We start from the raw sequence: 12,303 nt of genomic DNA on the forward strand, positions 1-12,303 counted from the left end.
CTAATTTATTTTGTTGTGTAAATGTTTTGTATTTGTTGCGCTAGGTAGAGATATGGGGTGCAGGGGGCAACACTCCTAGCCCAAATTTTTTAAAGGGTGCGAAAATGGTAATTATGTAATATTTACTTAAGGGTTTTCTAATTTTTGGGGGGTTTCTGTTTTGAGAGTTTGACATGTTTTGATAGTTCTCGATTATATAAATAGAGATCTCTATAAAACTTACGACAAAATAGTGATTATTCTTATTTTGTTTTGTGGATATAGGCATATTGTCAAATCACGTAAATCCTTATGTTTTGTGCGATTGTGTTATCTTTGCTATTTCGTTCTTTCACATATTTAACTTCACAAAGAAAAATCTATTATTTCGATTTATTCCAAGAATCACAACATTGGAAGTTGCTTTCAATTTTTTAGCTTCTCAAACACAAATTCCGGGGAGAATATTTTTACTTAAAATCTTCATCTCAACTAAAGATGAAAATTACTATGATAAAATTAGTCGCTTTAAGCCTTTTCTACATGTCAATTGCTCTTACTTCTTAACCTCTGGATCTAAGCTAGTACCTCTTCCCATAAGTCATATGTGATTTGTCACAATACTCTAAAGTACATCTTCATTTTATCCTCTCAATTCTAATTATATCGCAATATCCTTACCATTTTCTCCATCTTTATTTTCAATGCAATTTATATAATGAAAATCGATACGTTCAAGTATTTTTTACTCATTAATCGTATCCGTATGACTCTTTGGTAAAACACTATATTGATGCTTGATGACAAAATTTAAAGAAAATTTGATTTGACGATGATCTCGAGGTATTTTTTATTGATAAAAACATACACAACAAAAACAATTTATTTGCCACACTTTTTATAGAGTGATTCTATTGCCACACTAAATTTTGCTAACGCCAAACCAATTCATAGGTAAATCACCACAGGGTTGCGTTAACAAAAGTTGGTGTGGTAATAGAAACTTTCTTTTTATAATGACAAAATTATTTCTTCACGTGTATATTTTTTTACTGGGGCGGCACACCATGAATCTCGCCAATGGGTAAGCCATCGTGTACGCCAATATCGGGTTCCGTCCGTTTTAAAAAAGGTCAGGTGAGATCCTATAATGCAATACTACATTAGTTAACCAACTGTTTCAGACGTGGCAAGTTCTCATTCGTTAAGAAAATGTACAAAACTATAATAAATGCTTGGAAGAAACTTAAAAAGTGGATTCTAGCCAATGAAAACATGACACGAGACGCCTATTAGTCCCCTTCAGGCAAATGACATTTGAATCCATCCATCAAACTTACGGTTGAGATTCGAGTAAAAAACATAAATGTCATAGAGATGAATAACTGGCATAGAGAGGAATATCCAACCATAAAAACTATTGGTTTGACTGAGACTGTCAAACGTAGGTCGAATATCTAAAAGTTATATTATTGCTGAGCTGGAATTGTAACTGTGTAGTTTCCGCCACATCTTCGTCAAACGTTCTTCTTAGCTGTTTTCGAGACTTCGACTCTTCTTCTTCTTAAGAACCCTCAACGTTCTTTCCTTGTGAGAGAAGATTCAGAGTTCTCTTTTTTCTCCTTTAAAGAGATCTCTCTCTCTCTCTTGCTCTCTCTCAGATTTCTTGGTTCATATTTGAAATTAGGGTTTTTCATCTTTGAAGTTTCTTCTCTGTGTACGGCCATGGCGTCGCAGGATCATCTGGACAAGATGAAGGTCCGTCAGAATTACAGAAATGTCTGGCACACTGATCTCATGAGAACAATTCAAGCCGATACTCCCTGTACGTTGTCGATTTTGGATCTCTTATGATCTTTGTGATTATTTTCTTCATTTTTATAGGATTTTTTTATATTGAAATCTTCTTATTTTGCTTATTTGCAGATTGCTGCTTTGCTTTGTGGTGGTAAGCATTCCGATCTGTTATGTTTTGTTGTTGAGATTTTCTCTTGAGCTGAGATCCGATTTGAATTTTTTTTTTTTTAAATCCTTATATGGAATTATGGATTAGGATAATCCGATTTTGGAGGTCTAGGGTTCTTGTATGGATTTTGTTTACAAAATTAGGGAACGTTGACTTGGAGTAATTTAGGTTGACTTCGATGATTTACGGGATGGATTATCTTGCAATTTAGGATTTTGTTTTCTAGAATGTTATAAGGAAGCAATTTAGATGTTTAGTGATTAAAAATTTCTTCTACACTTCTTGCTTGGACAAAGAACCTCACTTTAATCAGTTGTACTATTCAACAATGCTCTGCAAATAGCTTCTCTGTGCAGAAGCTTGAGCTTCGGAGGTAGTAACAAATACGAGACAATTTCATCATCTCTATGTCTAATTTGGAAGTTGAATTAGTTAATATTCTAGTGCAAAATGTGAACTTGAAACTTTAATACAAACGAAACACTCATGGACTGATAGTAGAAAACTCTTCCAAGAAAATCCTTGGATGGTGCGACACTAGGTAGCAGAAATTGAAATTTTGGTAGTGTGAAAGCACTGGTTTCCTGACATGGCATTAGTTCTTTTGAGGCCCTTTTTCGTGTGCCCAATCTCCAATTGCAAAGTTGAGGTGTTGAATCAGTTACTCAATATTAATTTTTAAATGCATTTTGTGGATACCATTTATCAGACAACTTGGTCTAAGTAAAATTATGAACTTATTGCCCAATTTAGTTACCCCTAGAATTGGAGTGAGACCAATTATGCAAGAAACTCGTGGAAGATCCCAACTCGATATTTGTACTATATATATATATATATATATCTTATCCATAGTCACCAAGTCGGGGTTTGGGAATAATTCGGCAAAGGAAAAATTTGGAAAAATCAGGAAACATCTGAAAAAGTCGGGAAAAAACCAAGCTAGGTTAGGGCTATGTTATCATTCCTACTAGCAGGTGTTTTCATATTAAATCATCAAGTTCCATTTTAAACTAGTATTATAAATCAAGAATTCTCATGTTAATATCATTTATGCATCCATCCACAAGTAACCATAGATTAAATTCAAAATATAAAAAAGCCACAAGTCCAAATTAGGATTCACTAACACATCAAAAGCATCAAATCAATGTCACTCTCATTTGCATGCTCATTATTTTACGCATTGTTTGTGATTTAATCGTGAAGTCCGTGATTTAATCACGAAGTTCATAAAATTCGCGTATTATTAAAAAAGTCGTGACTAAATCAATGAAGGAAAAAATCATGATTTAATCTCAACTTTTTCAATAAGTCGGAGACTTCGGTGACTATGATCTTATCAAAGAAACATAGACTACTATTTAGTTGTGGACTCGACTTGCTTTTTGTTGATTTTTTTTCTGCCTTCATTTTTCCTTGCACGAAGGCCTTTCTAACCATGAAACTGCATGGCTGTCTTACTATTGCATTTTCCAAGGTTATTGTGTTTGCTTTGATTCCATGTCGTGTACTGATTGTAACCCATGATGAAATAATATTAGTAGACAAGATTGAAGAGGTGGTGAATGGTGAACACAAAACTAGAATTTTGGAAGGATGCTTTGGAGCCCAAGGACTTCATAATAGGTTAGACACAAACAAAAATCTATGGAATACAAGTTAAGGGCTCAAAATACAAAGGATGCACAACTAAAATTGATGGCCAAGAGACACCAAATCATTTATGTTATTCTGGTTTTATTACTGATGTTCCCTGATTGAGGGGCCCATTCAAAGGTCCAAAAGGGTATATAAAAGATTGACCTATTCTTTTAGGGTTATTTTGAGAGATTTTAGTCTAGAGGGAATGTTTATGTAATTCTCAAGGGTTTTGATGGTTGAGATGATCTATTTAAGGATCTAATGACTCAAACTATGTAATTCTAACATAGTTTTCACGTCTTAAAATGTCAGAATCTTTACAAAAGTCACGAGCATTGACACTTTCCTTAGCGGTAAACATGACCTTAGATGTATTTGAGTGGAGCAAAAGGATATATACTAACAAAGCTTAGAGTTAAGGCTTAATAAGTGATGATAATGTGTATGTAGTATTTTTTTGTTGCTATTATGGCCCTTTCATGCGGTCATGTATTTCACCGGGTATTGTACAAATGCCAGCAAAATATGTGATATTTATTTATTATTTGATATTGATAAGTCCCTGTATTGTTCCTAAATAAGATGTAAGTGTTGAAAAAAATCTAAGTTTTCATAAATATGTGTATATATATATGTTGAATATTGACATAACTTTACGTTTTATGCATTTCAAAAGTTCTGCTTGAGAAATCTGTTGCTGCACTCTTGTGTGATGGAATAAATCCCACAAAACACCATTTATCCAATCAAATGAACCTGCTTTTGCAGCATATTTAAAGCTGTGATGCATGTTTATTTTGATGATATGATGAGATGATTTGTTTGTTATACTCTACAAACACATCATCATCATCATCTATTCCTTATCCCTAACAGTGGGTTGCCTAATTTTATTTTTCCATTCAGTTCCATCTCTTCAGTCAAGACATGTGTCTTCATATCTTTTCTTACACTACCTCAATTAGTATCATTTTTGGCCTTCTTCTCACCTTTGTTGAGCCTTTTGTACTAAAAGTGCTTTGTTTTTTTACTGCTGCGGTCATCTTCATTGCACATCTACAACCCATCTTTAATCAGCTTTTCTTTATTTTGTTGTCCGGCTTCATTTGTAAATTCCTACTAATTATTATGGTTTCTATGTTGTGTTTGCTAGTCGTATGCTTGTCCATCTCAACTTTCTTGATGGCCAACCTTTAGCTCCATAAGGCATGGTCTTATTGCTGTCATGTTGAATTTTACCTTTAGGGTATGTTTGATTGCACATGGAAAATAGGGTGGAAAATCAATTTCCATGGAAAATGACATTTTTCAAGTGTTTGATTGCACATGGAAATGGAAATTCATTTTCCACCCCATTCCAAAAGTCCACTAAATCATGGATTTCACTTTCCCACCCATATGGGTGGGAAAATGAAATCCACCCATATTTTCCATCCTCAATTCTTCCCTACCACCACCACTACCACCACTACCACCACCACCACCACCATTACACTAACCTCATCGTCGCCGCCGTCGTCATCTCCGTCGCCGCCGTCGTCATCTCCATCGCCGTCACCGTCACCGTCGGCTCCGTCTCCGTCTCCGACCACCTTCTCTCTCTCTCTTCTTCTTCTTCTTCTTCTCCTTCTTCTCCATCACTCACCTCCTTTGGCACCACCACCACCACCACGTTTTCCCCCCATCTTCCTCACTTACCTCCGTTGTCGCCACCGCTACCGTCGCCGTCGCCGCCGCCACCATCGCCGCCACATCCTCCCCTTTTCCTCTTCCTTGTCATCTTCTTCTTCCTCTCCCCCTCCTCTCCTCTTCTTCTTTTTCCTTCTCCTCTTCTTTTTTCTCATATTTTTTCCATGATTTTATCCAAGTGAAATCAAACAATGGAATTTGATTTTCCAACCCTACCTATTTTCCACTACTAATTTTCCATGGATTTCAAATTCCATGGAAAGTGACTTTCCGTGCAATCAAACATACCCTTAGTTTGATTGATGCACATAAGTCAAAAGATACACTAGGTGCATATGTCCACTGTAGGCACCTGACACTTATTCTATGTGGTACATTCTTATAAATCTCTTCATCAAGCTTGTTCTGATTCTTGTTTCTTGCTATGAAACTTATTATTATTATTTTATTTTTTTTGGTTATAGTGTTATGTCATGAAAGTATGTGAGTTGTTAGAAAACATTTTTTCTTTCTTTGCTTTGGAAAGTCTAATTTTTCCTTTTATTTCTCTGTAGTGGACCTTGTGTATCATACATGCTACGCAAACGAGCTCTTTACAATGATATGTCAAGGTAATCAGTGGTTTAATTTCCTTTAGGTTCTGAATCAAAACGATTGTTTTCAAATCATTTTTTGGAATAACTTGTGTGCTCGTATCTTCTAGGTATGTCTGCTGTGCTGGTTATTTGCCATGTAGTGGTAGATGTGGAGAAAGTCGATGTCCTGAATTTTGTCTCTGCACTGAGGTAAGTCATTTATTGGATCCTCCCACTTAAACCTTTTTTTTTTTCAGCAAATGTGTGTCAACTTTGTGGCCAAACATGTTCCTGCTGCTACATTCTATACTTTGTTTCCAGATATTAACTTTCCCATTTTCTATATGTTTCACATTGTCTGCGTTATGTTCAGGTTTTCCTCTGCTTTGGAAATTCGGTTGCCTCCACCCGTTTTCTGCTGCAAGACGAGTTCAATATACAAACAACACAATGCGATAATTGCATTATTGTACTCTCTCGCTCTCATTCTATCTATCTCTATATCTCTCCACAGACACTTGTGTACACACATTTTTGTTTTTAACTACCGTCCATCTTCCCACAGGGATTCATGTTCTGCCTTCAACAATTGGCATGCATATTTTCCATTGTAGCTATGATTGTTGGAAGCGATGAACTTTCAGAGGCTTCTCAGATACTGTCCTGTCTGGCTGATTTCGTTTATTGCACGTAAGTCCATCCTTCCTCACCCAACACTCGGGGTCACTAGATCTGAAATTCTCTTATTAATTAATTATGCTGTTTGGTCTTGTTTTTCAGTGTTTGCGCATGTATGCAGGTATGTAATATGTAACTTATTTGTTTAGACTTATAGTATGCATCACTGGATCTATTCTGTCGACTGATGTTATTATTGAGTATTGCAGACACAACACAAGGTTGAAATGGACAAAAGAGATGGTATGTTTGGTCCACAACCAGTGATGTCAATTCCCCCCATTCAACAAATGTCACGCCTAGATCAGCCTGTTCCGCCTCCAGTCGGATATGGGCAGCCTTATGGGTATCCACCCCCTCAGTCCCAAGGTTATCCTCCGGCAGGTTATCCTCCACCCGGTTACCCTCAAGCAGGGTATCCTCCTTCTGGTTATACTAGGTGATCTTCCACATTGGTTGGTGTGCTAGAGAATTTGAATTAGGAGTATTGATATTCATATGAACCAGAATTTATTGATAACTTTGCTATGATGTGGAGTTTTTCTTTTTTTTCTTTCTCTTCAGATTTCTTCAGTTTGTTGTGTACTGTGTTTTTAGAAGTTCTGGCTTAAGACACAAATGATGTCTGAGCTATCTATTGAGTGATGGTGACGAAAATTATAGTTGTGTTTGATAATATTATATTTGATATTATGGTACAGCTCTGCAGTTGAAATCATATTTTACTGTTTTTGCAGTCTATGTTCCGTAGATGAGTTTCAAAACTACCTTAATTTCTTCTCTTCTGCAAAAATGAGTCACTGTTAAAATAGCTGGATTGGATTCAACATAATTCCCTGTTAGTTCATAATTTTTAGTTGGCTAAGGGTGCTTTGTTTGATCAAATAACAGAATACTCAACAATGGTTCTTTTAATTCTTCAACCCTGAATCAAGCACACTGGTTATTGTGATCACTCATCCCCTCGATCCTCATAACAGTGAAAAAGAGATGAAGAGCAAATATATTTGGGATGCAACATGGATGTATTGTCAATGGTGATCCGAAACAAATAAACAATAATAAAAGCTCACCAGCTAGTAAATTTGAAGGGATGTGAGGTGATTAATAGCTTCGAAACACTTCTAGTAGGCGATTAAATTGCTGTTGCTGCATGGGCTACTCGTTGAATTATCTGCCGTTATATAGAGATTAGGTTAGGTCTAATTGAGGTTATAATCCAGTGGTCTACCAAAAAAGAAACTAAACGTAAGGCCTCGAAAACTTTCAAAGATGAGCCTAGTGGTAAGAGAAAATTATCTTGACCTCTGGAGAACAAACCAAAAACAACAGAAATAAACCATAAATCAAAAGAACTCTAATGGATCTTGACCTCTGAAAAACTGATCAACAAAATGAAATTAACTATTTTACTAAGTTCTTAAAGAAAGTACGATCATGAAGACTAGTAATTTCACGTCTAGAGTAACTTGGAATATCAAATGGAAATTGAGACACTAAAAAATTTGTCGCGTCGTCATCAGGTGTAACATAACTCACCATTTCTTGGGCATTTTATTTTCCTGGTCTATCAGTTAACTTTACATCATTACCCAACACTATATTATCTGGGTTTCAAGTACAATAACATTAGCATAAAAAAGGCAAGAATTTTACTGTCACCAAAATCGGCAAAAGGATTAACAGACCAACAAAATCATGAATTTGAAATAAATTCAATAAACCTATGTACTAATCAAACAAGAAAAAACATCATTGTTTATAACTAAATGATAGTGTTTCCACCTGTATCAGTTCTTCTTTGTCTGAAGATGGACATTGGCACAATCAAGAAAGTAAGCAGAGAGATGATGAAGCTCACAGTGGTCTTTTGTTTAAAAAAAGAAAAAAGAATTTAATGTATTTTTTGTTATTCAGAAGTGTTGGATTTGGTTGGAGGGATCATTTAATAGAGAATAAAAGATGTATGTGGGATGAACGTGAAGTTGAAACTGTTAAGAAGGGTAGTTGGAATGACAGTTATGGGGGCATGACAATACTGTTAATTCCTTCAAGATGAAAGGGTAGTCTAGCAATTATTTGGATTTAAGTGTGTCTTTTTGGTCATTTAATTTGGTGTGGTTTTTATTTAAATAGGATCACTAGGAAGTCAAACTATGCATGATAATAAATTAAATCATCTAACCCTAAATCTGACAAATATCAAGGAGTGAGAGTTATTTTTTGTGATTTTGAGGACAGATCTATGATTCATTTGATGGACTTGGTCAATTAATTTTGTGGATTACAATATATTACCTCGAGATAAGTACAACTTCAAGGGTACATGATGCGGAAGAGACGTGTATGATACAATAATGTTTGCAAAAGTCGAAACAAGTATTAGAGAATCGCTATCGATTGTCTAATTATTACAAACGAAGAGAAAATACCCAAACAAATAAAGATTAGTAAACATTGTTGCTAGTGAAAATTGTAGTTATTAAGGTGAATCAAATGATAAATTTTTTATAGAAGAAACTTACCATAAAGATAAATATTGATTCAATTATCACGAGAAGGGACTACTAAGATATTACCTAATTTATCAGAGTGTCTTTGATAAGTACTCCACTGACAAGAATACAAGGTAGAGAAGACGAAGAGAAAAAATGAATTAAAACAAGTCCAATTCTTGCCACTTTATCACGAGGTGTACGTGTGGATCTAGAAAATCCGTTACATGTGGCATGTTTGTAAGTTGCATAAGAATCAGCCTTAGGTTTTCCCCTAGTCTTCAACTTGAAACCAACTCGACTCTCCGTTGGATTCTTTGATCTTAACCCGAGCCTAATCTAAAACAAGAAAAGTCAAGTCCAAGCTCGAGCCAACGTTGGATTAGCCTAGTTAGTCTAGAGCTGTGCAAACCAAAGTAGCACTCCCTACTTCATGCATGTAACTTCCCTTGGTGACATTGTCATAAATCATAATAAGCAAAGTTTAAAATCTTGTTTCAATTAAAAGCATGGTTTCAAAACTCGTCTGAGACCAAGACGTATTGCCCGAGTCATCTCAATAACTCCTAGCAACGAGATAGACAAATCAATATATTGGACGAGATTTAAAACCCACATTCATTTTTCTCATTGTTGAACGAGACATCTCAAAACAAGTTATAAAACCATGATTAGAAGTCAAATTTTCATTGAAACAATTTAATGTTTCTTTCCATTTACACAAGAATTAGAATGTTCTATCAATACATTCCAACACGAAACGAAACTTTTTAAGATTCGAAATCTGACTTAAAATTAAGTTTTGAATTTAAAAGGTGGAAGCTTCTTCAAGATAATCTTCAGGAAGTGTGTAAGACCAGCAAATGGGCTGGAATTTTCAAATTGAAATAAAAGATAGCAGTGCAAGGTCCCTTTCATACTTGACTTTAGAACCCTTAATTAAGAGGTAACATGTAGAAATGAACATAATACCATACATATTGGTCAGGGAGGTTCATCAAACCTAGCAAGAACAATTAGGTATTAAGTAGGTGAACAATATGATTATCCTTGGGACCAATTTATGTCATTTCGAAGACCTTTGTTTCACGCAAATTCAACTTTTAATTATTCTTTGATTTTTTTGAAATATTGTGTCTAGGTGAAGACCTTTTTAAATGAAGTGGTACCATTTTATGGTATTTTTTAAAATAACCAAGCATTGGTAACTAAAAATTTCCTAGTTTGCTAAATTGGAAAACTTTGTGAGTGTTGATATGATGATATCTATGACCTAAGATTTGAAAATCTATAGTTAATGCTTAGGCACTAATTGATTTAAAAAAAAAAAAAAAAAATAGGCTTCATCAGTGGTAACATGTAAAATCATAAATAATAGAGAAAATTATTTAAAAGACCTTAGCAAAGGGACATTTTTCTAAATAGTCCTTAAGTTTTGAACGGTCTCTTAATAATTCATTTAGTAAATTTTTCTTTTCTTTATAGTCCTTGGACCTCATCTCCCACATTTCTCACGATTGAATGTCTTAATTCTTCAAACTTATCGTTTTCATCTAAAAAATTAGATTTTTGGTATCTCAATAAAGTTTTAGAGACTCCCTTCCGTCAAAAATGATTTAAAAATGAAAAAGTCCTTTGCAAGAGTTTTTTTTTTTTTTTTTTAATATTTTGAAGATGTATGTAAAAAATTAAAGTTTTCTCACTTTTTTTCTTCTTAGTTTTTGGATAAAAATTGATCAAGAATGATTCTTTTGAGTTAAAATCATCTAAGCAAGTCATTATTTCAAAGTTTTTAGTTGATCTTTCTATATATTTTAGTCGAAAAAACTTGAAAATTGAAAATGGGAGGATTTTACCAATGTCAAGTTCACCACTTTTAAAATAAAAAGTAGTGAACTCGATAGTAAATAAAAAAGCAATGAGTTCGCCAATAATGAGGGACCATTAAGAAATAGAAAGTTAATTAAATGTCCTGTAAAGCTACTGTGCAAAACTTTGGGACTAATTGAAAAAAAAATCCTTCCATCAGGGCCCTTTAAGATATTTTCCCTTAATAATATTACAAATCAAATGATATCTAAAAAAATGATAATAACGTATGTCACCCAAGATAAACATGGACAACTACAAGGTACGGTGTTAAATTCGACCAAATAATATCTGAAGTTGGTCCATATATCACAATCCCACCTAAATGCACCGCAATTAGCAGAGGGTGAGGAGTAACAATCAACCCTTAATTTTTTGTTTTTTTGGTTTTTTATATTTTGATCTCTTAATCAATTAGTGCTTATTTAAACTTATTTATCAAATAAGATAATCTAATAGGAAGATTTGGGCTGATATTCAGAGCTTGATGAGATCGATAGAGTCAAACTCTAACAATTATAAATCTTAGGGGATCTCTTTTACTGTGCAATCCAAAGAAATACAGATAGATGACATGGTGAAAATCTATATATATATATATGAAACTTTATGACATTCAATCTTTAACATTCTAATTTAAAATAATTTGCATAATTCAAATATCCAAATGTCAGAATGTCTTTGCAATTTGCAATTACCCTTGCCTATGTTCATGAAAATAAATTTCTTTGATCCTAACTCGAAATCAGCCAAAGCGAAGCATAGTGTCAAAGTTGGGGTTCAAGAATAAAAAAGAAAATGGGAAAAGATGGGAAAACATAGGATAAATTAAAACTTAAAAAAAATTATTTTAAATATAAAAAAAAAAAATTATATATTAAATAAAAATATACTTAAAAAATTCTATAAAAAAAAATAATAATCCCTATTTTTTTTTTATTGAAAAAAATTGAGATTTTTTCAAAAATTATGATTTAATCGCAACTTTTTCAATAAATCACAGATTTTTGTGACTATGAAGCGACGTTTTCGGATCGACTTTTTTTTTGCATCAACGTTTACCTTACTAATAACGCAAACCCTCCCCTCCCCCTAAAAAAGAAAAAAGTGATTGTTTCATGTGAGTTGGTTTAATTTTCACCTACATTTACCTAACTAAGCAAAAAAAAAAAAAAGTGATTGTTTGATAGGAATTGGTTTTGCAAGAAAAAGTGGAGAGCAGAGAAGGAAGAGAAGCATTGAATAAAGAGGGTTTAGACTTCAGACCCATAAAACACTGTCAGTGAGAAGAGTTCATGGGCCTATTTTCATGGATAAAACCTGACCCGAAAAGGTAAAAAGGGTCCACTGACCCAAAGTAAAAAAAGAGAGTAAAAAAAACCTGCAAAATCATGACTCATGATTAGAG

General features: G+C 34.0%; 1 protein-coding gene across 1 annotated transcript; it reads left to right on the forward strand.

The window, feature by feature from the left end:
* The first annotated feature begins 1,472 nt into the window (after positions 1 to 1,472).
* On the forward strand, positions 1,473 to 7,249 carry LOC147389832 (uncharacterized). The gene is made up of 8 exons (XM_086418442.1): positions 1,473 to 1,804; positions 1,906 to 1,927; positions 5,833 to 5,889; positions 5,982 to 6,063; positions 6,227 to 6,322; positions 6,419 to 6,543; positions 6,634 to 6,652; positions 6,741 to 7,249. Exons 1-8 carry the CDS (start codon positions 1,705 to 1,707, stop codon positions 6,972 to 6,974), a joined length of 735 nt encoding a protein of 244 aa, XP_086274568.1. The 5' UTR covers positions 1,473 to 1,704; the 3' UTR covers positions 6,975 to 7,249.
* Positions 7,250 to 12,303: the final 5,054 nt, after the last annotated feature.

This window comes from Akebia trifoliata, chromosome 12 (genome assembly GCF_017979445.1).
Source record: "Akebia trifoliata isolate Shusen 1 chromosome 12, ASM1797944v1, whole genome shotgun sequence".
Taxonomy (NCBI): Eukaryota; Viridiplantae; Streptophyta; class Magnoliopsida; order Ranunculales; family Lardizabalaceae; genus Akebia; species Akebia trifoliata.

Coding starts and splice junctions, on each gene's coding strand:
- LOC147389832 (XM_086418442.1), top strand. CDS start 1,705: ATGGCGTCGCAGGATCATCTGGACAAGATGAAGGTCCGTCAGAATTAC. Junction 1,805..1,905: donor AATTCAAGCCGATACTCCCT/GTACGTTGTCGA, acceptor GCTTATTTGCAG/ATTGCTGCTTTGCTTTGTGG. Junction 6,064..6,226: donor AATTTTGTCTCTGCACTGAG/GTAAGTCATTTA, acceptor CGTTATGTTCAG/GTTTTCCTCTGCTTTGGAAA.